The 27,256-nt window shown below is 43.6% G+C and overlaps 1 protein-coding gene across 1 annotated transcript; it reads right to left on the reverse strand.

Moving 5' to 3' along the window:
- Positions 1 to 1,415: 1,415 nt before the first annotated feature.
- coq6 (coenzyme Q6 monooxygenase) lies at positions 1,416 to 27,019 on the reverse strand. The gene is made up of 12 exons (XM_084309531.1): positions 26,682 to 27,019; positions 16,612 to 16,746; positions 15,453 to 15,511; positions 11,917 to 12,043; positions 10,555 to 10,685; positions 10,354 to 10,461; positions 6,068 to 6,130; positions 5,861 to 5,968; positions 4,668 to 4,870; positions 4,215 to 4,330; positions 2,205 to 2,371; positions 1,416 to 1,551 (listed from the first exon to the last, which is right to left on the reverse strand). The coding sequence occupies exons 1-12, from the start codon at positions 26,878 to 26,880 to the stop codon at positions 1,522 to 1,524; spliced, it is 1,446 nt and encodes a 481-aa protein (XP_084165657.1). The 5' UTR covers positions 26,881 to 27,019; the 3' UTR covers positions 1,416 to 1,521.
- Positions 27,020 to 27,256: the final 237 nt, after the last annotated feature.

The following is a 27,256-nucleotide window of genomic DNA, read 5'->3' on the forward strand; positions in this document are numbered from 1 at the left end:
GGATTTCATTTAGGGATGCATGATACATCAGTGACCATATCGGTATGTGTATTGATGAGATACACATCGGCAAATATATATCGGCTGGTGATAGTGATTTTATATTGATTGTATCGGTCCGATGAGCAAAACTGGGCCGATGAGAACAACTCAGAGTTTGTTCAGGTAACATAATGTGGCGGGCGGCTACGTGGCGTAGTGGGCAAGGCGCTCGCCATGAATGACGGAGACGCTGGGCTTGCCTGTTCGAGCCCAGCGCTCCACATTGCTTTCAGTTTAGCTGGTCGTTCATACTAATACACATTGGCCGTATTAGGGGGTGGGAAACTGATGGGTGGGGATCGGGCGTTGTGGACAGCGACTCCTACAGGTCGGTTGGTGCGCCTGCGCAGTAGAATCAGGAAGTGTCGGGGGCAGCGTGAGCCTCCCACGCGTTACTCCTCGCCACTGAGAGATCGAGCTGCGCAGGTGAAAAGATGCGACTGCTGTTACCTAAAGTACCGGAGGGGACTTGTGCTACAGTATGTATGACTTAGTCCACATTGCAGCCGGCTTGTGGGAGGCAAGAAACAGCGTTTGTGACAGGGGGGGGGTTGAATTGGATGATACGAAATTGGGATGGGAGAAAATATAGAAAAATGGGAGAAAAAGTGGATAAAAAAAAAAACATAATGTGGCAATGATGCAGGATTGTGGGCTAGCATTGTTTCAGTATGTACAAAAATAGTATGTACAAAATAACAGAATAAGAAATGTTAATATAGGTTATCGTATCGGCCAAAATGTTCATCTGTGGATCCCTAATACAATTCATTCTCCTACACAGAGAGTTCTACTGTCAAACATCTCAAACAGGAAGTAAACTAACCAGTCCTACCTTTACTGGTATTATTTTCCCTCAACATATTGAATAAATTATATTATATTATTGTTCACCCCCATATTTCTTTCTATTATAAATAACAACCAAGAATGAGTTGAAAAAAGTAAAATTATGAAATGTCACAGCGTCTGTGCATTTACACAGAAAAGACATAGCACTATAGTCTACTTTTCTGATAACTACATCACATAACTCGTGAATGACTTAATTTTGTGTTATTTGTGATATTAGGACGGACCTTCGATTTTCTTTTGGAAATCGAAGCTTCGGGGCCGAGATTCGATTTTAATTCAAAGCTTCAAAATAAAAATAAAAATGTAAATAATATTATTTTTTTTTTTTTATGTTGTGGGACTTGTACAGCACTTTGTTCAACTTTGTCAGTGCTGTAAAGTTTAAACCTTTTTTAAATCTTAGACAAACGAAACACTTTGCTTTCCTGAAATATTGTAAGCCGTAATTCTGTATGAAGGAGAACTACAAGTTAACCCAAGTTAACCAAGAAACACCCAAGTTGTAACAGAGTAAAATATACCTTTTAATAATTTACACTTTTACACTTTTACATTCTGTTGATAAAGTCACCATGGCATACGGTCATTGGGGTCCCATCAAACAGCCACTGCATCCCTAGTGCGTCACTTGCTTGCGTATGCAATGATCTGCTCCTGTAGAAGCAATAGAGAAACAAGATCAACTAAACACTGTGCACCCCGTCCAAGCGTGCTTAACAAACTGTATGTTACACGTAAGTGGCACTACAACTATACGAGACCTGTAAACCGGTGGGGAACTCTTGACATTTAATATGGAAAGAAATGTCGAGCTCAACTTTGAGCCTCCTGAGTGAAATGCCTTTTACAACCAGTTACTGTTGCTTTGGTCTGAATCACTTAGTAGGGAATAAAGCCATTTCACATGAGTGGTCTGTAATAAAAGGGGGGTGTGAAAACACAAGCCAGCGCCGCCGTCCGCTGCCCCTGGGGCCGGCCCTGGACCCCGCCCACACACTTTCGGTAACAGTAAATTTGGGGCTAAACTTAGATGCCATAGTAGTAGGTTCACAACCAGGGAAATTATAGACGCGGCTGAAGTAAAGCCCCATGTAATCAGAAGTCAGGGCGTTGTGGGGTGGGGTCACGGGGGGAGGGAGGCGGGGCTTACTTCTGACAGGTGGCTGAAACTCAAGAGTGACCCGGCTATGGCTCACATGTTGAGGATATGGAGGATATGGTACAGGCGGAGGTGAGGGGGAGAGAGAGAGGGGGAGAGAGAGGGGGAGAGAGAGAGAGAGAGAGAGAGAGAGAGAGAGAGAGCTTACTTTTAGTGGTGGGAACACGTTGGTGGCCTGCAGGCCTAGGGTGCGTAGGAGAACCATAGGGGCAGCGTTGGTGGAATAGAGACGTTTCATGAGGTCGATGGCGGCCATCATAGGCAGATTGTGCCGCTGGCGCTCAGTCTCATATTCCAACAGGTGCTGCATTGCTCCTGCAATAAAACAGAACACAACACAACAGGATTAAGTCATTTTAGTCTCAGCCTGTGTACATCTTTCATGTGTTTTCTGTGTTAAAGGAAATTTCTTTTTTTGATCTACTTTTTCTCCCCATTTTTTCTATTTTTCTCCCGTCCCCAATTTCGTATTGTCCAATTCTACCCTCCCCTGTCTCGAACGTTGTTAGGCCATGCCTCCCACAAGTCGGCTGCAATGTGGACGAAGCCTTGCATCACGTGTCCCCTCCGCGTCTATTTTTTTACCAACGGATTTCCAGTTCCGCGTTCTGCGATCTGATTGGCCACTGATGTTTCTGGTGCGATCTGATTGGCCACTGACGTTTTTGGTCATGTGACATGTGCGCCCAATCGCGTGACGCCTGTGTCTTTGCCCATTTCCGCCTCGAACGGCATGCAAACTACCTAACGCCTAGTTTATCACTGGTTAAGCTTAGGCGACTCTTTCGAAGTTGGTTAAGGTTAGAGTTTGGAATCAGGGCTGGTGTTCCATCGCCCTGCTCTAAGACAAACTCTAACCTTAACCAACTTCGAAAGAGTGCCTAAGCTTAACCCGTGAAAGAAACAGGCGTCACACGATTGGCCGCACATGTCACACGACCAGAAACGTCAGTGGCCAATCAGATCGCAGAACGCGCACGCGGAACTGGAAATCCGTTGGTAAAAGTATTGACGTGTCCCCTCCGGTACTCGAGGAGGCAGCCGTCGCATCTTTTCACCTGCACAGCGCGATCCCTCAGCGGCGAGGGTCTGCGTGGGAGGGACACGCCGCCCTCGTCGCTTCCTGATTCTACTGTGCAGGCGCACCAACCGACCTGTAGGAGTCGCTGTCCACAACGTCCGATCCCCACCCACCAGCTTCCCACCCCCTAATACTGTCAATTGTATTAGTATGAACGACCAGCCAAGCTGGTAGCAACGCAGAGAGCTGGGCTCGAACCCAGCATCTCCTGCGTTGGTGGCGAGCGCCTTGCCCACTGCGCCACCTAGCCGCCCTTTAAAGGAGGACTTTAAGCTTAATCCTATGGTTCTGTTGTGAGGAGGACGTGTGATAATCGGACATGTAACTCACCGACGTATCCTGCGTCTCGAGAGCTCATGCGGATCGGAACTCCAGAGAAATTCCTCCGAGTGACGTCGCCGAGAGGAGAGCAGACCTCTAGCGAACGGCAGACAATATTTCCTCAACTATTTTCAACTGTAGTTAAGCTCAAGGAAAGTTGAAGAAATGGTTATGGAAATAGTGTCTGCAGTTCGGTGCCGATGCGGCTGAGCTCTCGAAAGTGGGAAGACGTCGGTGATGAGTTACATGTCTGAATATCCCGTGTTCTCATCACAACAGAACGACAGGATTAAGCTTGGAAATTGGCGAAGCGCCCCAACACATTGGAGCTATTTTGACTTCAAACTGAATGAAGAGATTTCCGCACACTTAGATATACGCTTAGCGTGCGGAAATCCCTTCACTCGGTTTCGGACACATTGATTCATCCAGCAGCTTAGCGAGGATCTAGCTGGGCGGAGTGGTGGTCATCCTGCAATTTTTTGCTATTTTGACTTCAAAACAGACCAATCAACAAAACATAAATAAACACAGTTTCGCATAACAAGATTCTCATTCTTAATGAAAGCAACGTACACATAGTTCCTGGCAGAACAGACAGAGAAAACATCAAATAAACTCTGGAGGGAAAGTCGGTTCTTTATATAAATCAAGATCAACAGCATCCAGTGCTACAGTGGGACTATGGAAAAGAGCTTAGGGAGAAACCACTGGCTATGGCTGTAGTTCATGCGTCCGTTTAGGGCTCTCACTGACCCAGGTCCTTTCCATTAAAGGCTGCTTGGCCCAGGACCTGCGTGAGGCAAGCCACATCCCCGAAGCCGAGGTTAGCTCCCTGGCCGGCCAGCGGGTGGACGCGGTGGGCTGCGTCCCTGAAAAGAAAACACAAATATGAGACCCTCGCCATGCAAGGAAAATAAACATATTTTCTCCGTAGAGTACCATCAAAGCGTAACTCACTTTCACTTGAAGAATTTTTATCTTGGCCTATGCATTCTGACAAATGCCAGGAACTGAATTTGAATGAGCAAACATGAAATGAATGAGCAATGAACTAGTAGTATTAAGAACGCTACACACATACTTGACAAAGATGAACGTTAGCAGTCTACCCACTCTGTAACAAAAGAGGTCCGACAGATTTGAGAGATCTAAATCTAAATTAATTGGCTCCCTCTGAATCAGTGGCCCACTCATGTTGTGCCTTACCCAATGAGAGCCACCCGGTGCCTTATGTACTCCGATGCGTGGCCCATTCCCAGAGGGAACATGACCCGGCTCTTTGGGCCGACCGCTGCCACGCTGGGGGGCAGCTGGCGTGAGGAGCCGGCAGATGGCATGAGGACAGACAAGGCGCTGCGGAATAGAGAGCCGGCTGTGTCGATCAGCTCGGACTGGTTTTCGTTACTCCACTGTCGGACCAAGCACAGACGGACACACAGACAAAGGTATGGAAGGGGGATCCACAAAGGACGGGAGAGGAGGCAAAAGAGAGAGGTTACAAGTTGACTCGACACAGAAAATTAGTTTGACAAAGGAGTAAAGTGAAGTACAGGCCAGGGAGAGAGTGTGCTTTGTTCCCCTCCCTAGCTAACTGGCTTGGCAGGGCTTCAGGAGCTGAGGCTAATTAAAAGAAGACGCTGGCCAGGCCGTGCAGTTGAATTAGCTCCGTTTGAAAAACCTTCCATGTAGTAATGGTCGACACTGGCAGACCACAGGTTTAATTAGCAAAACAGGCCTGAAACCAAGCATGACTCAACCGTGGTGACCCAGGCCACCGTCAGGCCCAGCTAAAATAGCTAGCTTGGGAAAAAGGAGTTTCTCCTTACACACACAAAAACAGAGGATAGGTGTAAAGAGGATAGGTGTAAAGTGGATGGGTGTAAAGTGGATATGTGTAAAAAGGATAGGTGTAAAGTGGATAGGTGTAAAGTGTATAGGTGGAAAGAGGATAGGTGTAAAGAGGATAGGTGGAAAGTGGATAGGTGGAAAGAGGACAGGTGCAAAGTGGATAGGTGTAAATTGGATAGGTGTAAAGTGGATATGTGTAAAGTGGATAGGTGTAAAGTGGATAGGTGTAAATTGGATAGGTGTAAAGTGGATAGGTGTAAAGTGGATAGGTGTAAAGTGGATATAGGTGTAAAGTGCATACAGCGAAAGAGTGGGGTTGTATGGCTTGGAAAATGAAACAGATCAGGGACCAAATCGATTTCTGACATAGCAGTAACGGTATGTCTGACCTTGCAGGGAAACTCATAAGATATAAAAGATATAGACATGTTAGGATCTTCCATTTCCTTGCCGTTAACCTTTAACCTCGGAACCCAGCAACTGGGTTATCTGCTCAGGTTGTTTAGAGCAGCTGAGGTCAGGAGCTTACGGGAGCTGAGGTCAGGACTTACGAAAGCAGAGTTGACGGCGTCGACGAAGCTCTCCTCGTCCAGCTCCAGCAGCTCCTCAGCATGGCGGTGACTGGTAGACCACACCAGAGAGCTCTGTGTGTCCGACAGCTACAATACACAAGGCACGTCCGCGTTAGCTACATCACATCCTCAGATGACGATACAGTATTACGTCTGAACAACTGCTAAGTGATGGGGATGAATTACCGGTAGCATTGCGATTGGTCCCGTTGGGAGGAACCTCTGCCATGCGACAATGTTCTCTGTGGGCTGAAAGACATGTGTGATGAACATTTATATTGTTATTGTGTAATATAGATCCAAATTAAAGCGAAGGTTCAGGAGTTTGTTTGATTGATGGATTCTTTTTATTAAATGTTATGCAGGGCGGTCAGGTGGCGTAGCGGAGATTGTGCTCGTCACCAATGCAAGAGGCTGCGGTCTCGACTCTCGGAGAGTCAGCATTGCCTTGGCTCGGGCTGATCGCTATACTAACTCGTTTGGCTGAGTTAGGGGGAGGGGAGCCGTGGGTGGGTCCTGGGCGTTGTGGACAGCGACCCCTACAGTTCGGTCGGGGCGCCTGCTCAGCAAGGATATGATCTGGAGAGAGGTAGTGCGACCTTCCACACGTTACACTCTCCCGGTGAGAATCTGCGCGGCCAGGCTGGCTGCCAGCTGGCTGCACATACTTACTTACGCCTGCTACCCCTTCTGGGGCATAGGCCGTCAACAAGTGATCTCCAAGCATCTCTGTCTTGAGCTGTTCTCTCCAGTTGGTTCCAGGTAATCTTCATGGTCTTGGTGTCTGCCTCCAGGTCTCTGCGCCAGGTGTTTCTCGGGCGGCCCCTTTTCCGCTTGCCCTGCGGGTTCCATGTTAGGGCTTGTCTGGTGATGGTACTTGCAGGCTTTCGCAGGGTGTGGCCTATCCAGCGCCATCTGCGTTTCTTAATTTCTTCTTCAGTGGGCAGCTGGTTTGTTCTCTGCCAGAGTTCGCAGTTGCTGATGGTGTCTGGCCATCGGATGTGGATGATCTTCCGCAGGCAGCCGTTAATGAAGACCTGCACTTTCCTGATGGTTGTAGCTGTAGTTCTCCACATCTCTGCTCCGTATAGTAGGACTGCCTTGACGTTGGTGTTAAAGAATCTGACTTTGGTGTTGGAAGTCAGTTCTTTTGAGCTCCAGATGTTCCGTAATTGCACGAATGCTGTACGTGCTTTCCTTATTCGTGCTCTAATGTCAGCATCTGTGCCGCCCTGCTTGTCAATAACACTGCCAAGGTAGGTAGAGGCTTCAACTTCTTCCAAAGCCTCGCCATCCAGCATGATTGCGTTGGTGTCGTTTGCTGCATTGGTCTTGAGGATCTTAGTCTTGCCTTTGTGGATGTTGAGTCCCACTTGTGCGGAAGTGGATGCCACGTTGTTGGTCTTCTCCTGCATCTGTTGTTGGGTGTGCGACAGTAGTGCCAAATCGTCAGCATAGTCCAAGTCGTCCAGTTGCGTCCAAGGTGTCCACTGAATCCCGTACCTTCTCTGTGCTGTGGAGGTCTTCATTATCCAGTCAATGGCCAGCAGGAAGAGGAAGGGCGAGAGCAGACAACCTTGTCTGACCCCGGTCCTCATTTGGAATGCCTCTGTGAGCTGCCCTCCGTGGACCACCTTGCATGTCAGTCCCTCATAGGAGTTCCTGATGATGGAAACAATCTTGGTCTGCACCCCGTAATGTCGGAGAAGCTTCCAGAGGGTCTCTCTGTCTAGGCTGTCAAAGGCTTTCTCATAGTTCACAAAGTTTATGTACAGGGGAGAGTTCCACTCTATCGACTGCTCCACGATGATGCGCAGCACTGCAATTTGGTCTGTGCAGGATCGGTCCTTGCGGAAACCAGCTTGCTCATCGCGGAGTTGTGCATCGATGAGGTCCTTCATCCTGTTCAAGATGACTCTGGCTGCACATGCGTCGGAGGAAAGCATGCGACAGTCTCCGGCCTCTCGGACCAACAGTAGGGGAAAGTGCGCAACAACCAGGAAGGGGGTTGGGAATTGGCATAACGACTAACAGTGGGATGGGAGAAAAATCGGAAAAAGGAGAAAATAAAAATAAAAAATGTCATGCACATTTATTATACACACTATAGTTACAACATAAAAATGAATACACAAACTCTAGATCATAAATTTGAAGTGTTTTGTCTCTTCCCATGCTTTACAAATGCCATACAATTTTTTTTTTATTTAATAATCATTCAGCCAAAAGAAATTAGCAGAGAGAGAAGACATTTTACTAAAGAGTAGGCTGCACTTCATATGATTTCATCATATAAAAGGGTACAGTAAAACATAAAATGGGTTTCGAGATCACATAAACTAAATCTGTCCTCCTCTGGGGTACCATTAAAACAACCTGTTTCTATGGCTAATGATGTGTACATTGTACCTGAATGTAATTCTCCATAAAAAGACCTTTGACTTGTAGATAGATGTTGCAACATATGGTTATATCATAATGCATAATTTGACCAAGCTACCTCATCGAACATTCAAAAGGTTTTTGCTCCTGTGTTTTTGTTCCTAAGAAACATGCTTCTGTTTGCATTTGTCAACAGGTTATGAGAGACCATTATCTCTACAATGTGTGCACCACATTCCATTCCATTTACTTTACGTCATAGAACTGTTTGAGAGGACTTGTAAGACATTTTGAAATAAATGGTATCATAGCCCAATGACTTTCACTAGCATAGCGAACACAATGCTAACATCCAGGCACACAGGATCCTGAAAGACCCCCGCCACAAACTGTTTGAGCTCATGCCGTCTGGCAAACGGTACCGCAGTCTCAGGTCCACATCCAAAAGAACACTGAACAGCTACTTCCACCATGCAAACAAACTACTGACGGACAGACTCTAAATTATCACATGAGTGTACACACAAAAGCACAAGCACACTTATTACACAAACACACACTGCTGATATTTACACTATAAAATATTTTTTTTTTTTATTTATGCACTGCTTTTTACCTTGTATTGTATAGTTTGTAAAGATTGTTGTATATTGTTGTCTACAAATCTACTACGGTTGAGGAGCGATGAAAAACAAGCATCTCACGTTTTTCTGAATGCATGTACATTTAAAAAAGCTGTGACAATAAAATTATCTGAATCTGAACAGGAAGCTAAAGCCAATTTCACAGAAATCATATCACTACAAGAAAAATGTTAGTAACCAATAGGATAGGCAAGGGTGGAGAGTAACTAATTAGATTTACGTAATTAGGTAATTATTTTGTGTAATTGTACTTTTTTGAGTCGTTTTTAAAATAAGTCATTTTACTTTTACTTAGGTATATTTTGTGTGAAGTACAGTATTGTAATTAGTCAACGCTGTGAGGAGAACGAGCTGGTGCTAAATCAGTGTAAAGAGATGGGAACGGACGAGCCAGAGAGCAAATCAACAGAGCTAACTCTCTTCAGCTTCAAATAGGCTACTCAACTCAAATATATGAGCTAACATTATCCAGCTCAGTGATGGTTTAGTCTCAGCGACTATAATAATGAGCTTGCGTGCTAGTTTTTTTTTACCCCTCAGATCAAATCAAATTAATTTCAGAGTCAAAGTGAAAACTTGGTCTATTTTAGGATGTCCAACATAGGCTATAAAGGAACTTGTGTGCAACAGAGCTTCATGGAGAGTAAACAATAACAGACGTTCATAACTCAAACAGATTCAAGCATCCCAGCGCTCTCCATGGCACAACACATACATGCCCATTACACACCTCCTTCTCATGTGGTCTCTCTACTAGTCTATCTCCTCATTTTGTTTTCAACAAGCATTTTCACTTCGGCTAGAACACTGTATTCTTATGTGGGATATTACTTGGTGTAAGCTTTCCCTACAGCGACCAAGCACACCACAGGCGCATCACACCCAGGCCTCAAGCATCTTTGGCATCAAGCAGCCACATGCTCATGAGCATTCAGTTTGTCATCAACAAAAGTAGCCTATAATCTACGGCTCACTCCAAAGTCAGCATTTCTCAGCATCTCCAAATATTGGACATGGCTAATCATCCATCATGAATGTTGACACTTACTGTACAATTAATCAAAATCGAAATGTTTTATGAGACAGTCGGCACAGAAGCCACAATGCCTCCCTAAATGGTCATGTTAAATCTGGCATACTTTGTTCATGCACTTTATTTTGTAAAAGATGTTTAACAACCTTTTAGAACGTTTTGTTTTAATACTTTTTCCACCTCCGATGATAGGAGTATTCCCTTTAAGTGTATTGTGTGCAAACAAATCATAGTTTAAATTGTTGTGTATGGCAGCCATTGAGCCAAGCTTGGGTGCTACACCATTGGTGGTGGAGGAGGTAATTTCCCCTCTACATCGCAAAGCACTTTGTGTGCCTAGATAACTTGATATCAATGCAATGACTCATTAATTAATTCGAATACAAAGCGAAAGTGGAGTGGGTACTGCATACCTCTGACAAGTGCAGCACAGCCACCACAGCTGATTGGTCATAATTCCATTTGACAGTGGGTATCCCCGAGTCTCGCCTCACCATTGAATTTGGTCCATCGGCACCAATCTGGAAGAAAATAAACGGTTAACACACAAATTAAACTATCACACTACTGTTATTGCTGTATGTCTGTATGTACTCTTGGTGTTGTCGACCGACCAGTAGTTTGGTTTGAAGGGTCTCGCCACTGGCCAAGGTGACCTGGACCCAAGGGATGGAGTCAGCCACCTGGTGAGACATCGGCCAGGTGTATTTGTCCACCCTGGACCTGTACTTGATGTTGACATTATCTGACAGAGAGGCAGGGCAGAGAAGCAGAAAGGGCACAGGATGGACCGTTTCTCTAAAACAGAATGGCTTTAGAGTGCCACAGTTATTTTTGCATGACAAGGAGGAACAAGACTGTCCTGTGAATCATCACAACTGGACACGCTAATCACGGCTTTGTTACTTTTTCCCTCCCAAAAGGGAGGTTTGGCCATGACCAAGGCAGTGCAAGATCTATAAACCACCTCGTAAAACACTACTGGTTTTCCTCCCCTGACAAAGTTGAGCTGCCGGAGCACATTTGACAATTCTCTTAATGGTCTTGGCTTGCCACACTGCACAGACTAATAGTGTTTATCTACAAGCAGGCCACGCCGCACTCTGCACATGCTGCCAGCATGTTGGGTTCTTGCACTAAAACTCCTGCTTGTCCAAAAATATCAGTAGCCGGTCATCTCTTGACAAGAAAGGATGCCGAATTGTGCTTGCCGTTGCCGACTTGGAGCAAGGCCTGTCCGCGGTCCATCTGCAGATCGACTACTCATTTCCTGAACACGGGTGTCAACTATTGGCTCGCTGTGATCTGAGACTCGGAGAGCAGTTACAGGGAAGCCGGCGGCATGCTTCTCTCTCGTGTCCTGCCTCCGTAGAGCAGAGCGACACCAGGGTCAAAACGAGCCAAACCGTGATGCACATGAGGCGAAACGTGCAGCAACTAACCACACATCTGTTGAAAAAGCCTATCATTTTTACTGTGCAACACATGGCAAGAGCTACGTTTTCATTTGCGAACCTCGCGGCGAAAGTCGGGCCTTAATGTCGCAGCATTAACGACACAGCACCGCATACACCGTCAGCACGCTGGAGCCGCGAGAAGCGGTCGAAGACACATGGCACTTTTAAATAGGTCACTGGACCAGTGCACGTGTCCTCACATGGCGCTGGGTCTCTCGCTCTCTCTGAAGAGGGTTCAAACTGTCCCTGGAGGAAATGTGGTGCTTTTGATTCAAATAGCAGCAAAAACATGGATGGCTCCAAGAGCCATGAACTAGTCTTTTAAAAACAGACACTGGGGAAACTACAAATAAAAAGAATCCCATGGACAGGAAGGAACAAATGTGGTGGCATTAGTTGCCAGTCCCAGTGTCCAACAGGATGTTACAGGAATACAGGGGGGAGGGGTATGGATGTATCACAAAACCCAGTACATGGGCTTTTAAAGTTCAAAACCATCGACTTGTGCAGTCGTCTTACCGGCGAGGCTGTCCAGCTGCTTGGTGAGGGCGGCCACAATGATGTCGTTCTCCACAATGTATGCCATCTCGTCCTGCAGGTTCTCCTTATCGAATGTAATCAGGGCATCGGAGCAGGCATCCCAAACCTAAATGAGAGGCCAATTATCCATGCGGTCTACAAACTCTATCCCTAAATGCACCCTGTTCCCCCTATATATAGCCTGCCAAAGAAGCACGGCCTCATTCATCAACTCCAGCACATCAAAGTTGCCCCGGCTGCTGCCAGGGGGGGTTTGGTAGAGCCGACATCCAAGCGCCACCGGGCCTCAGATCCCCTCAGGGTCACAGACACCCCTTCTGGTTCCACGCTTGACTTGAGGAGCTTAGCGAGGCTAAGGATAAAATGATAGTTTGTGGATTCGTTGGACATTTTCTTGGAAACAAAAGTAATAAGTAACACATTTGTGAACATTACAGAGCTAGTCAATATTTACTCGCAGCCCACCCACTTCAATAAAATAAAGAGCCAAAATGAGATGGAGCTTATGAAGGCAATTAGGGCTGGGTGACGTGGCTGAAGAATCATGTCACAATATTTTTCTTAGCTTTGGCGGTATAGCGGTATTTAGTTTCCCAGTACAATATGATATGATTTTTTTTTTTTTTTTTTTTAATGTTTTTGGTAGATTTTATTGGTTTTATTTGGACAGTCCGGCAGAGAGGAAGGATGGGAGGAGATATGGGGGAAGACATGCGACAAAGGTGGCCGGGTCCGTGAGTCAAACTCGGTGTGCCACCCTGGCGCCAAATATGACATTTTTAAAGCATTTATCTTCCATTGTTGTGGTGCTATTTCATTCAAAATTCCCATTTTCTTTTTTAATGATGTTCCAAGAAAAATGTTTTCATTAGCTAATACATATATTGTGTAGTGTAGCCGGGTGCCAGTGTATGGTAGCCATTGAGCCTGCATAGCCCAAGGTTGGGTGCTACCAGTGGTGAAGGAGGCAATTTCCCTAACCCTACGTTGTGAAGAGTATGAGAAAAGCGCTATATAAATGTAATGAATTATTATTATTATATACATTTTAGGTGTATTCACATATAATACTTTTGTAACAAAACATGTCTTTTTTACAGTTTCATAGCTTATAACTCAAAAGTCCTTGGATCAAAAGGTTATTTCAATCTATTTGAGTGAAATAATGTCTCTAGTCCACTGAATAAATCATTAAAAAGCCAAAAGTGGGGAAAGGTAATTTCATCACTACCAATAAATTAAATGAATTATTATTATTATCAGGGGGTACTTGCTGGTTCTCAGCTGTACCACTATGCTTTGCCTGCTTCATATCACAAAGCAACAAGGCTAAACAGTCTATGAACATAGACTGAAATTAACATTTGATCTCCCGGGCAACGGTATGTCATATTTTACTTACGGAGAAGCCTTTTATATCACCCAAACATAAAATCCTGGCCACTTTTTTGTCAAACACCTACCACAAAGTTGTTGAAATTATCCAACTTCTCAAAATCTCAACGGAGTCTTTCTGTTGATGCATCGAATGCGACTTGGGAGTGAGAATAACTAACATTACGTTCTAATCAAGATGATAGCCCCCAGTAAACAGATAAGACTCTCCATTGAAATGTTGTGAAGTTGGACCATTTCTACAACTTCAGGGGAAAGTGTTTGACAAATGAGTGGCACAGATTTTATGTTTAAGTTATATAAAATGCTTCTGAATGAAGTAAAATGACATCCTGTCGCCCCAGGAGATCAAAAGTTAATTTCAGTGTAGGTTAATTTGCCCGGCTGTGATATGAAGTAAGCGAAGCATAACGCTACATATACAGCTGGGAAACCAGCGAGGGGGGGGGGGGGCATACTGCAACCACTGATTGGAGCTTTAAACAAGAGAGGGGTGAAAGTGTTTTCACAAGATAAATACCCTCTTGGGTTTGTAACTATGGTGACAGACCCCATCATTCTGAAGTAATGTTTCTGTACTACTTTTTTCCAACGTTCCATAAAGTGGGGGGGGGGGGGGGGGGTATGCCCTACAGAAAACCACTAATGGTGGTGGCTTTGCAACTTGTGATAAGTGGTTGGGAAGAACGATTTAGTGGTATTTTTTTCTTTCTTATAAAATGGTAAAAAAAAACACAACATTTGCAAAAGAATGGGTTACTATGGTCTTTGCGAGATTTTAAATGACATGCTCGTTCCTAGCGACCTGTTGAAAATGGCCACCTAATGACAAAATCATATTCGTACCGTGACTACCATGCTTAGGGGACAATTAAGTGGAGAGCTTTTTGTTTTAGTGTAAGGGACCTTATTTGAGGGTTAACCTCAAGGCATTCCACTACTGTAGCCGACCTGCACGAGCAGACAAACAGGCCGAACCAGCGGCCAAGAGCAGTGAAGGTATTATGGGAGAGGTATATCACCATAATCACCATACGGCAGTTCATGATGACATTCTAGGCCCTAAGAGAGGCACTGTGGTCCGGTGTTTGGTACACACTGACCACATCTTACAGGACAGACCAGGCCTGCTGCGCCCACAGCTGTAAAGCTGGGTCACTTCAACCTCATCTTTCATCTCCTTCCCGCATGAATCTTCATAATTAGAAGACGGGGGGGGGGGGGGGGGCACCAATTTCAAAATGTCAAATGTATGTATGACTCGTAATGAAGACAGTTATAATAAATAAACACTGAGGCGCTGTGGCTTGGAGAGAAAAGCCAGCACGCTCACTACGCCCGGGGTATCGTCTTTTTTAAATGTACTGTAGCGTCTCCTGTCCTTTGGGGTTTTGCAGTGCCTTGGCATTCAAATGCCCTCCAGAAGAGGTATAAATTACACGGGGGGGAACGAACGAAAGCGTATGCTGACAAACCACTGCTGTGTTTTGTCTTTTCAATGTGAACAATGACACGACCACGGAGAGAAACGACATTGTGTTGCTCGGTAAGTGAACTAGATGATGGATGTGGGGCCGATTCTACTCCCGTAAAATTGTACAGCAAAATAATTGTTTCAGATGATTTGAGGTTTGAAGATGATTGATGGGAGAATGGAAATAAATGCGCATAACATATTTTGGGGGATCCTCCATATCACAGCGGTCGGGCCATAGTTCAATATTATCGTTTATTGTATATCGGGATCATATATATAGTGCTAAAATGATGATATAAAGATATCATTGCGCACAATCCTGTCGTCTAAATGAATAACAACCACATATTAAGTTACATTTCTCTTAAAATGAGATCCTCATTATTTATTTGAAAATCTTTTTGCACATGTGAACAGATATCGTGATATATACCAACATCGGGCAAAACAATTCCAAGTGATTATCGTGATCTAATTGACATTCCAATAGTTCATGCAGTGTTCTAAGTTCACGTCTGGCTTTAGACCTGTTGCTGCATGTCTCATTCTCTTGTCGGTCTTGTATACCGTCCAGTAAAACTAAATACCACAGAGGTTTGTCGCAAAGACAAGCGAGAAACTTCATGTAAAGGTTGATGCCTACCTGCATCTTCTGATATGGCTTGCACCTCATGTTGAGGATGTGGTCCCAGGCTCCAATACCTGTGTGGTTCACAAGACATTTTCAACGTATGGAATATCACTCTGTCTGCAATGATAGCAAGGAGACATGATGTTACAAAGGGTTAAAGTAATTTAGGGCTAGGCAGAAGCCTATATAAATATGTATGCTCAATCTGTGTCATCGTATTCTTTTTTTTATACATTTTCTTCAGATTTCTCACAAAATGTAAATTGAAAATGATAGTTTGATACTGTAACCCATTACCAAGCAGCATCAAAATGTTTTATCTATCGTGTTTCTTTTCCAAACCTAAGCAGATATTGCAATATATGTTATCAAATTAAGTCCTTATGATTATCGTGTTTTTCAGGTTTTTTCCAAATCACCCAGCCTTAATGTCAGGTCATCTAAATGAAAAGGCAAAGAGCCAAGATAAATTCAAGGTGGTGTGAATAGCTGAGAGAGGACCACATCGGGTACAGTGTAAACCAGATATGAACCCCTGCTAAGCCTGTGACTAGACAAGGACTGATCCCTGGCCTACTTTGTGGGAACAATTTATAAAGGTGTGCCACAAATAGGCGTATAATCACAGGCAGGAACTTGTTCACCACAGCAAGAGCTTTTTTGACAAGATGAACTTCCCATGACCATGCCTGTTTGATTGGATAACCCTAACACTCCAATTTTCACTGTCAATAGCAATTCTGGGGTTCTGCCCAAACGTCAGCCTAGCTATGGTCTTGTAATTCTACTGAATTCCCATTAAATGCAATGCTGGAACAGGTGCATTATGTGTACATGTGATAGAGGAGTGCACTGCACATTGAATGCAACAGTGCAGGTTTGCAATTCAGCTGAATTAACATAAAATGTGGATATTTAAACCAAAACATGCCACAAAGTATTAGTCTTATGATGTGTATTTCCCCCCAAAAATAAATTTACTATTATAAGCTAGCTTTATTGAAATTGGGCAAGATTTCCAATATTCCCGAGCTTATCGTCCCAAGGAAAATGTCCAGAAAGTTTCTGGAAATTTACTAGAACGTTTCTGCACCTTTGAAATCTGTGATGTCAGATACCAGTCCCTATCAGTGCATCACTAGTGTTCATGTAGGTTACATGTGTACTGTACCATTGAGCAGAGTGGCAGAGCCAGGGCTGATAGAGCTGACTCTGGTGCTGTATACTTCGGGGACCTTGTCCATCGTCTTCTTGTTGCCTGCTTCAAGCAGCATAATCTTCTTCCCTTCTAAATAGGGATCCATGCCTGTCAAGAGTGATGCATCCAAGAAAATGACTTTATGCTGCATGAAACCGTTCTGTATTATTAAATAATCTTAAAGCGAGACAGCCTAGGACTAGGCAAAACAAATATTTTAAATTTAATAGATATCACTATGAAACTTTCCCAGTTTGTTATGTACATAACAACTAAGAAAGAATGTATTGCAAGTTTTCTGAGATGTTATGTTTATATATGCAAAATGGGCATTACCTAATGTGATGAGGGATTCACCAGGCCATAAAGCCCCACAGCAGAGAGCTGGGAGAAACAGGTTACGTCTACACAAATCCGGATATTTTGCGAAACGCACATTTTCTTCCACGTTTGGGCCTTTGATCCACACGTAAACGGCATTTTCGGAAACGTAAACGGCATTTTCGGAAACGTAAACAGAGAATTTCTAAAACTAATTTTAAAGTGACGATTTTTCAAAATATCCGTTTCAGTGGATCCATGTAGCCACGTTAAACGCATAGTCTCTAGATCTAGATAAACGATGACGTCACAGCTCACTATGCATGCTCAGACTGTTGTTCTATGGCAATAGGCGGCCTGTAGCACTTGCTTAACACTTTGAGTGCCAACAACGAGAATTCTCGTTATTTCATGCCAACCGCTCAGTGCCAACGACGAGAAATCTCGTTATTAATCTTTTTTTTTTTATTAGCGATTTCCATTCATTTTTTCATCAATCTAGCCTCACGTTACCACTGGGACTCTCTCTGAGCTCGAACAGGGAAAATACCGCCCCCTATCGTCTCCCGGATGGTAATGCACCCTTTGGATTGGACTGAATGAAAATGCATGGGGAAGATAAATATATATATATATATCAACGTGGGCCCTATATGTGTGTGTGTGTGTGTTGATCAGGAAATAGAAAATCGATTTTTCAGCCCGCTTCTCTAGCGTGCATAGGTACACATATACTATCGATAATCTAGCGTTTATTTGAAAACTATTCATAAATAGGCCGAAAAATTACAACGTTTTTTGTGTATTCCAGTAAAGGGTGATTCCTGTGGAATCTAATTTTTTTCTGGAATTTTCCAAAAACGAGCGTTTTTCAAAATGGTATAAAACGGAAATGTACAGATGAAAAAACAATCCGTTTCGACAATGTTGACTGCAATGCAAGCAAGTCATTGATAAGCGACGGGCGTATTAGACACATAGCCATAATTTAAGATATAGTTTATGCGTTCGCAAATGTGCTCGCCCGCTCATTGAATAGAGCGCTGGCACTCAAGCGCTAAATCGTGCGCCCCCTGCTGGCACTGAAAGTGTTAACATGAAGGTAATAACGTCGGTGGACAGCGCCTGGTGCTGAAATGGCAGACGAGCAGTGGGTGCTCTTCAGCCACTCTGAAGTGGCTCTGTAAGTTTGAAAAATAATAATAATATGGAAATAAATAATGGCAAAACATTTTTAAATTAGATTTTTATAAATTAGTGTTTAATATTTAATCAACTAAAATATACGTCACACAACGCGCCCCTCCCTGCCATCTGCAGGTGGCTAATCTTGCGTTTCGGACCCTCCATTAAGTTAACCATGGATAAATAAAGAAAGAAAAGTAGAGAGTTTAATTAAGCGGACAGATTAATTTGTTTCCACTACTAATGATGCAGGCTTGATATGTGGCGAGAATAAGCGAACAACAAAAAAACGTCACTCGTCACTTAAAAGAATCAAAAGCATGTATTTAACAAACTCAAACATTTTCTAAACACGGTTTTATATTAACTTAATAAATAAACAAAAAACAAAAATCGAAAATGTCCAGTAGGCGGCCTAACTAAATAACAGATTACATACTCCGGCAAGCAGCGTCTGATGGTCGAATCTGTCCGACGGCTCACTGGAGTAGATCGAAAAACTATATGAAATATAGAAATACTGTAGATGCGTTCATTAGAGAAAATAATTTTAATAGCATTTGCGCTATTTTATGTGCACCGTCTGCCAGCCAACTATGTGCGACGGAGATATACACTTTCAATTTTGACAGAGAAGATCTCCCGATTCAGATACAATTGAACACAAACGGGTCCAAAGATATTTAATGTTTGTCTGCATATTTTCACACCGCCAACAAAGTACTGGCTCTTATTCGGATTTTCTGTCACTACATTATTTAACTTTTCAGTTTTTGCCACCAATGAAAATCAGCTCACTACGCATGCTCAGACTGTTTGATTGATTGATTGAAAACTTTATTAACAGATTGCAGAATGGGTACAATACAGTACAGCTCAATACACACAATTGTTAAGGGGATGCAGACCAGAGAAAGACTTTCGTCTTGTTTCCACCAGGGTCCCCCATTTTCAATTCATCAGGACATATATGACATACATGACATACAGATAGTCAGTACTGCTACATCTATACATTTATGACATACCAGATTTGCAAATACAGTACTGTTTGTGATACAGAAGGAGTCAAGAAAAGGGAGTATATACATTTGACGTAGAAACTGTACATTGGAGGAGGTTGGGTGGGGGGGGTTGGGTACACTGGGATATTGACAACCATACTGGGTAATTTACATTGGAGGTGGTTGGGGGGGGGGGGGGGGGCACACTGTATAAGCAAGCAAAACTGTACATTGAGGGGGGGGAGACTCTGTACAAACAAACAAAATTGTACATTGGACTATTGACAAAACCATACTAGGTAAATGACTGTACATTGGAGGGGGTTGGGTTAGGATATTTACAGGGGCCAGTGTTGAATTGCAGTCTCCCGTAGGTGTCTCTTGAGAGAGGTTTTGAAAGTGGGTAGTGATCCACATTCCTTTACAGCTTTGGGTAGGGCGTTCCACATTGATGTGGCATAATTGCGAAACGTGTTTAGTCCCTTATTTGAGCCGAATCTGGGTTTAACATGATTTGTGGAGCTCCCTCTGGTGTTGTGATCGTGGTATTCACTGACCTTTGGCAAGTATTTTGCCATGTACATGGGTACCTTGGTCGTGTAGTGTATCTTGTAGACCAGGCCCATTGCAAGTTGCTGTACTCTGTCATCTACTCTAAGCCATCCTAGGTTGTCAAAGTGGGCAGGGGTGAGGTGGGTTCTAGGAGTAAGGTCAAGCAGTAGTCTGACCAGTTTGTTTTGAGATGTTTGTAATTTTGTTTTTAGCGCCTTTGAGGTGCTTTGGTACCATGAGGTGCAAGCATAGTCGTAGTACCCCTGAATGAGTGCTCCTGCCAGAGTCTTCAGGGTATTCTTGTTTACCAGAGAGGAGATCCGGTACAAGAATCGAGTTCGTTGGTTGACTTTTTTTATTACATTGGATGCCATTTTGTCACAGGAGAGATTAGCCTCTAGGATGGAACCCAGGTAGGTAATTTCATCTTTCCTTGTGACAATATTGTCACCCACTGTAACTGAGAAGCCGTCGGTCTTGCTGAGTTTGTTATTTGAACCGAAGAGAATGGACTCTGTTTTGCCCATGTGTAATGATAGTTTGTTATCAGCTAGCCATATGCAGATTCTGCCTAGTTCCGAGCTGAGGGTTTTTTCAACCTGTAACTTGTTCTTGTCAGAGACCAGCAGGGCTGAGTCGTCCGCAAACAGGAACAAGTTGCAGTCACAAGCTGACGACATGTCATTTGCATAAATTAGGAACAGTAGCGGTCCTAGTATGCTTCCTTGTGGAACACCACAGCTCACTGTGAGGGGGGGGGGATAGGGTACCGTTTACCTCCACCATCTGTTCCCTCCCCTCAAGGTAGGATTGCATCCAGCTCACTGATAGGCTATCAAAACCAATTGCTTTTAGCTTGTCAATCAGAATGGAGTGATTGACCGTGTCAAAGGCCTTTTGTAGGTCCAGCATGACCATGCCGCAGTATTTGCCTGCGTCCACCTCTTGTTTGATGTGGTCATTCAAATAGAGAAGGCATGTGTCAGTGGAGTGGGATGTTCTGAAGCCAGATTGGAATTCGTAGATTAGATTTTTTTCCGCTAGGTACTTTTCGACCTGTTCGTAGACTATTTTTTCCATGACTTTCGAGATGGAGGTGAGAATAGAAACAGGGCGGTAGTTGCCTGGGTCTAATTTGCTGCCCTTTTTGTGCAGAGGGGTCACCCTCGCAATTTTGAAGTCCTTGGGGACGTGTCCCTGTTTTATGGAGAGGTTTATTATGTGTGTGATGATTGGGGTGATGGCGGCTGCTGAGTCTCTGAGGAATTTGGAGGGGATGTTGTCATGGCCAGTGGCCTTGTTAGGTTGGAGGGCGCTCAGTTTATTGAGTACCTCATCTGTTGTTACCATTTCCAGTTTGAAGTCGTCCTTGCGGACCCCTAGGTTTTTGTAGTAAGCTACTATGTGTTCTACCCCATAAAGCCCTGAGTGGGAGGGTAGTTTGTTTACCAGTGTTGTGGCTATGTTTGTGAAGAAAATGTTTAAGTAATTGGCTACATCCAGCTTGTCTGTGATGAGCGTGTTGTCCGTTTTTATGTTTATGTTTGAGAATCTGGTTTTAAGTTTTTTACTGCATCCTAGTTGATTATTGAGTAATTTCCAAAGTTCACGTGGTTTGTTTTTGTTTTCCTCAGTTTTGTCATTGATGAAATTCTTTTTTGCAGTTTTGATCATGGAGTTTACGTCGTTTCTTAGTCTGTTTCTTTCTAGTTTGAGTTCAGTCACGTGGGCTTGGAGTTCACTGCTCGTGCTTTTAGTAAGCTTTGACTGACTTTTACGAAACTCAGAGCATTTTTTGTCTCTGGTTTTCATAGCGGCCAGTATTTCGGAGTGCATCCACGGCTCAGCGCGATTTTTTACCCTGGTGGTTCTTAGGGGGGCCATGTCGTTTAGTATTGTTGAGAATTTGGTTTTGAAACCAAGCCATGTTTCTTCAACCAGTGTACCATTGAGTTCATCTGACCAGTCCAGGCTCTCCAGTTCAAGGTTAAAGGCCTCGCTAGAGTAGGATTTGAGGTCTCTAGATGTGACTGTTTTGTGGCAGCCAGCCTGTTGTTCTATGATATTTGAGATATCGCTTATCGCTACCTACTGGCCCGGCATGCTTGTTGGAGCAATTTATATGAGTTTCTGCATTTGCGTCTGGATGGAGTTTTTTGGGAAAACACTGCCGTGTGGACGAGGATTTTCTTTTTAAACTGAGCCTGAAAATATCCGTTTTGCAAAAGATCCAGATAGGTTTGTGCCCAACTTCTCTTCGGTAGCTGCTCCCAAGTGGGCCATCCATGAACTAAGTATCTGTATGGGAGAAGATTCACTCTCGTCACAGACCATGCTCCCTTACAGTGGATGGCCAAGGTGAAGGACACCAATGCCAGGGTGACTAGGTGGTTCCTCTCTGTCCAGGACTACCAGTTCCAGGTCCAGCATCAGGCTGGGGTGTACCATGGGAATGCAGAGGGCCTGTCGAGGATGCATGCTCTCTGGTCGGGCCTACTTTGTACTTATCATCCTCTTTGTTCTGCTACCCGCCCTGCCTTGTCCTCTCGACTCTCTTCCCCAGGTACATCTCTTGGGGGGGGGTCCATAAAGCCCCACAGCAGAGAGCTGGGAGAAACAGGCAGCATGGCAATCAGCACCCACAGCTGGTGAATCACCCACACCAGGAACTCATCAGGCCTTGTCAGCAGCCACACAAAAGGAGGCTTCTGACAGCACATGGGTAGGTTAGTCTAACTCACCTCAACCGAGAGCTGTCCTTTTTGCCCTAGACGGAGAAGACTGACGACCGCTGGGACAACATGCCTGGACCAGCTGCCCCCCCACTTTCCCTTGCGGAATACCTTGGGGTTCACCACGGGCCATGCAACCCCCTCTAAAAATCTTCTCTCTCCCTATGGACAATAAACATGGTGTTTTGACACATAAATACAGTGTCTGTGTTGTGTCGCCCCAAGCAGCGTTTCCCCAACGCCACTAATTAAATATGCGCTCATTTGCATACATCGCCAGGATAGACATCACCAACATTGGATGATGCCAGATTCAAAATGTTTGTTTCATTATGTTGACACATAACACAATGAACTTTTTACGGAAGGGATTGTGGCTATATCTTTTTATCATCCCATAAATCAGGAAATACTGTCTACAGTCATAACAAATCTATTTTCGCCAGGTTTATTGGTATAAATGTACTATAAATCAGGCTATGAATGATATATCAACAAACCCCTCTGTAAAAAGATGCAGGGTATAGATAGGAAGAAATGTGGAAAGTATGGTGTGTGTAGGTGCTAGGGAAATGAGAAATGTCCTCTCTTGCGTGTAAGAAAAACGCATACTTTTTTTTGGGAAAACGCCCTAAATGTTCTGTATTGTAATTGTGATCTATGGACACAATCAGACAAAATTAAGTAAAATAAACAACTAATTGTGTGTTTTCGATATTTTATTGCCACTAGTTTGAAATAACACATGTTAACTCATTGGACGCCAGAGGTCGCTGTGGGCGTATGGCCGTTGTGTGCCAGCGCTTTGTTCAATGGGGATAAATGCCGGTGTTTGCAGTACTAAAACTATATTAAATATTATAGCTAATGCTATGGATCTAATAACATAGTCGATTGTCAGTGAGTGGTCAGTTTTATACCGTGGACTGATACATCCCTATTGGCAATATATTAGTGATGCACGATATATCGGCCGCCGATATAATACCGGCCGATATGGCAGTTTTATTTACACATCGGTATCGGTCCGATATCAATATAGGGCCGATATGAACCGATATAGTACAATTTTTTTTTTTGGAAAATAGCACTTTATTCGATTATCATAAAAAAGTGTTTTCTATACAGAGATATCGACATCGTAAATATCGGTATCGGCCAGAACAGCAATATTAACACATTGGGCGCCGGGGGTTGTGCCCATCATTGTACCCAGTCTTTCTTGCCTGCAACTTAAAGTAATGGCTTTGCTTGTCCAAATGACAATACTGACCAAATTGAGATTTATTTTTCTCTTGTCCATTTATTTTGTTTGCTTTCTAATTTAAAATACAGTTTGAAACAGTCTCTGTACACAGTAGGCTATGTGTGCTATCAGAGCTAGACTCCAGTCACAAGTCACGGTGCACATGTGCGGCGGTTTGTCCACCAAAAAATTAAATATTAATCCCAAAAACTATTTACGCCGTTGTTCGCGTTCAACGCATGGCGGGCTAAAACGGCGTAAGTCGTTCTTGGTGACCAATGTGTTAATATCGGTTATCGTATCGGCCACAATTTTCACATCGGTGTTAATGTATCAGTCTAGGTAATTAACACTTTAATCGCCGGGAACGCCGTAACTCGTCTTTGCTCGCCATGCTCATTCTGCCGAAGACGCCGTAACTCGTCTTTGATATCAATATTTCAAAAATCTGTGATCGAAATCATATTTCTCCTCCGGAGACATGAGATGTACTGGTGAGCTCCACTCAACTGTCTAACAGTTCAAGAGCCCCATCTGGTGGCCGACAGGAAGTGACGCGCGAAACAGGAAGTGCTCATCCATATTTCGTCCGGGCACTCACGATCGTTAGCCGGACTCCATCTCAACACACTGGATAATCAATCGCTCGCCCTAACTCAATAAACAACGTTATTTGGACGTATATAGTATTATACAACCTGGAAATGGTTCATCTATATCAACATCCCATAATCGAAAACTGTCTACTCCAAGCTGATCGTCCAACGGCGCGAGGAAGATACGGTAAGATCCAGCGTTATTTTCTAACGTGTTCCATATAAACTGCTCTGATGACCATATGACCCACACTAGACGAATGATATAACGTTGCCCACGGAATTATAAACGACCCCCCGCCCATCCGGTCAATATCAGATGATACGTAGTAACTTCTAGAAGTACCTCCAGTTGAAATTTTTCATCTGGCACCGATGGCTACCCAACTGTATTTGATCATCAATATAATGCATTTGGGGCTATAAATCAAGTTCTGGAGAAAGCTGCAGAAAACGATAAAAACATACTTATACTTTAGACCATATTTTAGTATGAATATGTGAATGAAAAAGTATAACGTTGCTACACCCTGAACAATGGATATAGGACATTGAATGGGCCATAATAATGTCAATTTAGCAATAGAATTTAAAAAGTTATAGCCCTGCAAAGAAGGGGAACTTCTCCATAGACAAATAGAGCTGGCTAGGGATGGTAAATTATGAATTTAACCATGGCGATCAAAGTGTTAATGGGAAACAGGCACATACAACACTAACTATTTACAACCAGTAATTTTTTCAGGGGGGGCGGGGGGGTCCCGTTAGCGGGGCGGGCCGCCCCCCCCAAAGGCAATGGTAGGGGAAACACTGAACGGGATACGTTACACACACACACCACAGACACACGCTGCGATCACGGGGAAAGAATTATCGGATCAAGGCAAGATTGATAACATATAGTCCTTACCTTGTCTATGATGTACTGCAAAAAGAATAATCCAATTATCTGATAGCCATTCCAAATACTGATCGCCATCATGTTTCCAACGTAATCCACCAAAGAACACGAACTGGGGGGGCCCGACCCTCGTCGATGCATGAGTTATAAGCGCTTGTCTTGCCGGAGTGTTTAGACCCCGCCCGCACACCGCAGCTCGGCCCAGACAACAAGCCAGATTGTTTCAAATGGAGTGCAATAGCGGCCGCAAGGCGTTAGGTGGCGGTATTGGACGTTTGCGATCTCAGACACATTCCCAATGATAACATCAGGCTGGATGGATGAATTATAAATGGATATAGCGAATAAAAGAAATAACGATTAAAAACCGACTTTTCTCGCATGGCGAGTTAACCCGGGATATCTCGGGTCTGGCCCTGAATGTGTTAAGGAAGCTAAATATAAAAAAATCTCAATGAACAAAATATTTGTTTTGCCTATTCACCGTCCTAGGCTGTCTCGCCTTAAAAGGAACATGCATTGCCAACATTATAGGAAATGTGCTTACTGTCTTCTCCAGAGTCAGACAAGAAAATAGATACCAAATTCCTCTCTGTGCATTCAGTAGAAAGCTATCAGGCTGCAAGTTAGCCTACTGTAGCTTAGAAAAATGTATGGAAGCGAATACGGATCAGCTTAGCCTAACTTAAAACTCGGGGAGAAGTGTTTTTGGCCAAGGCTAGCTCGCAGCCAGATAGCTTTTTACTGAATGCAGGAAATTAGTATCTACTGTATCTTCTATCTGACTCTGACGGTAAGCACATTTCCCATAATGTTGGCGTGTTCCTTTAAAGGTATAATTTGCAATGCAGTCAAACAGCAACCTCTAGGTAAAAGAGCCCCACTTGCGCTTTGTTTACTTTTTTGTTTTGGTATGATGTGTGTGGGTTGGAGTTTAGTAAGTTACTGTGAATTTGCAGCAGTAGCAACCCCTCCCTTATACCCACTGAAATCCAATCCACACATGATCAGACTAAAACTAAACTGAAAGCACAGTACCATGTTGTCATCTTTTGACTAGCTGTCGCTGTTTGATAACATTAAAAAGTCTACCTTTAAATCTACAGAATTGTCATTGTTTTCGTCTGTGAAGTTGTTTGAATGATGCTGAGCAATGTTATTCGGCTGACATGATTCAGCTCATGTGTGGTGTGTGTGTGTGTTTGTGTGTGTATTCATGCGCGTGTATGTGCACACCACTTTCAGGTGGTTGAGCTGGTGTCAAGCAAATAAGAAATTAAACTTGAACTTGCTACATGCCTCGGTGTTAATTACAACTTACTTTGACAACACATCACCAAATGCAATTTATTTTCAAGTATTTGATCGTTCCTTGGAAAGAGAACAAATGGCACAGATTGCTTTGGGTCTTTTCTTGTTAAATGCAAATTAGGGTGGATGAGGGCAGGGCTAAAAGGCTGTTATTTGACACAAGTCAGTCAGTCATGGGTGCATCACTTGACTTACCTAAGGAACATGCCATAGCGGATCCAACCATCCCTCCTCCGGATATAATAACATCATACACTTCATTATTGCCAGAATCCTCCCCGTGTTCCGCGCACACAAATCCTCGACTTATGGTTTTTGCAGTAGACAGTTTAACTGCAATATAACGTCGACCTATTCCGTTCAAAACCAACGTCGCTTTAGTGAGACTGTGCATTCTATCTTAAACACACAACGGGATATGTCAAACCGTAGAAACAAATCCAACTTTGAAGTTGGAATGTTTGTAGATTAGACGTTTCCCCTTGAATATGTCCTATTAACGGCAGCTGTGTGTGACTTCTAATTCAGCTATGTTGTGTTGACAATGCTGTAAGGAGTACTTCCTGTAGTCCCATCCAATCACAGAATAGTGAGCAATACTTAATTTGTCCACACATAGTGCTAATGTTACAGAGACAATGAATACGTTAATTCAGTCTGTAACCTAACGTAACTAACTTGTAACTTGCACATTATGATCAAAGTCTGTCTACGTTTGGTTATAGCAAAACGTGATAATCAGATATGATCATAAATTATACTATTATATC

The sequence above is a fragment of the Notolepis coatsorum genome (assembly GCF_963971535.1).
Source record: "Notolepis coatsorum genome assembly, chromosome: 3".
NCBI lineage: Eukaryota > Metazoa > Chordata > Actinopteri > Aulopiformes > Paralepididae > Notolepis > Notolepis coatsorum.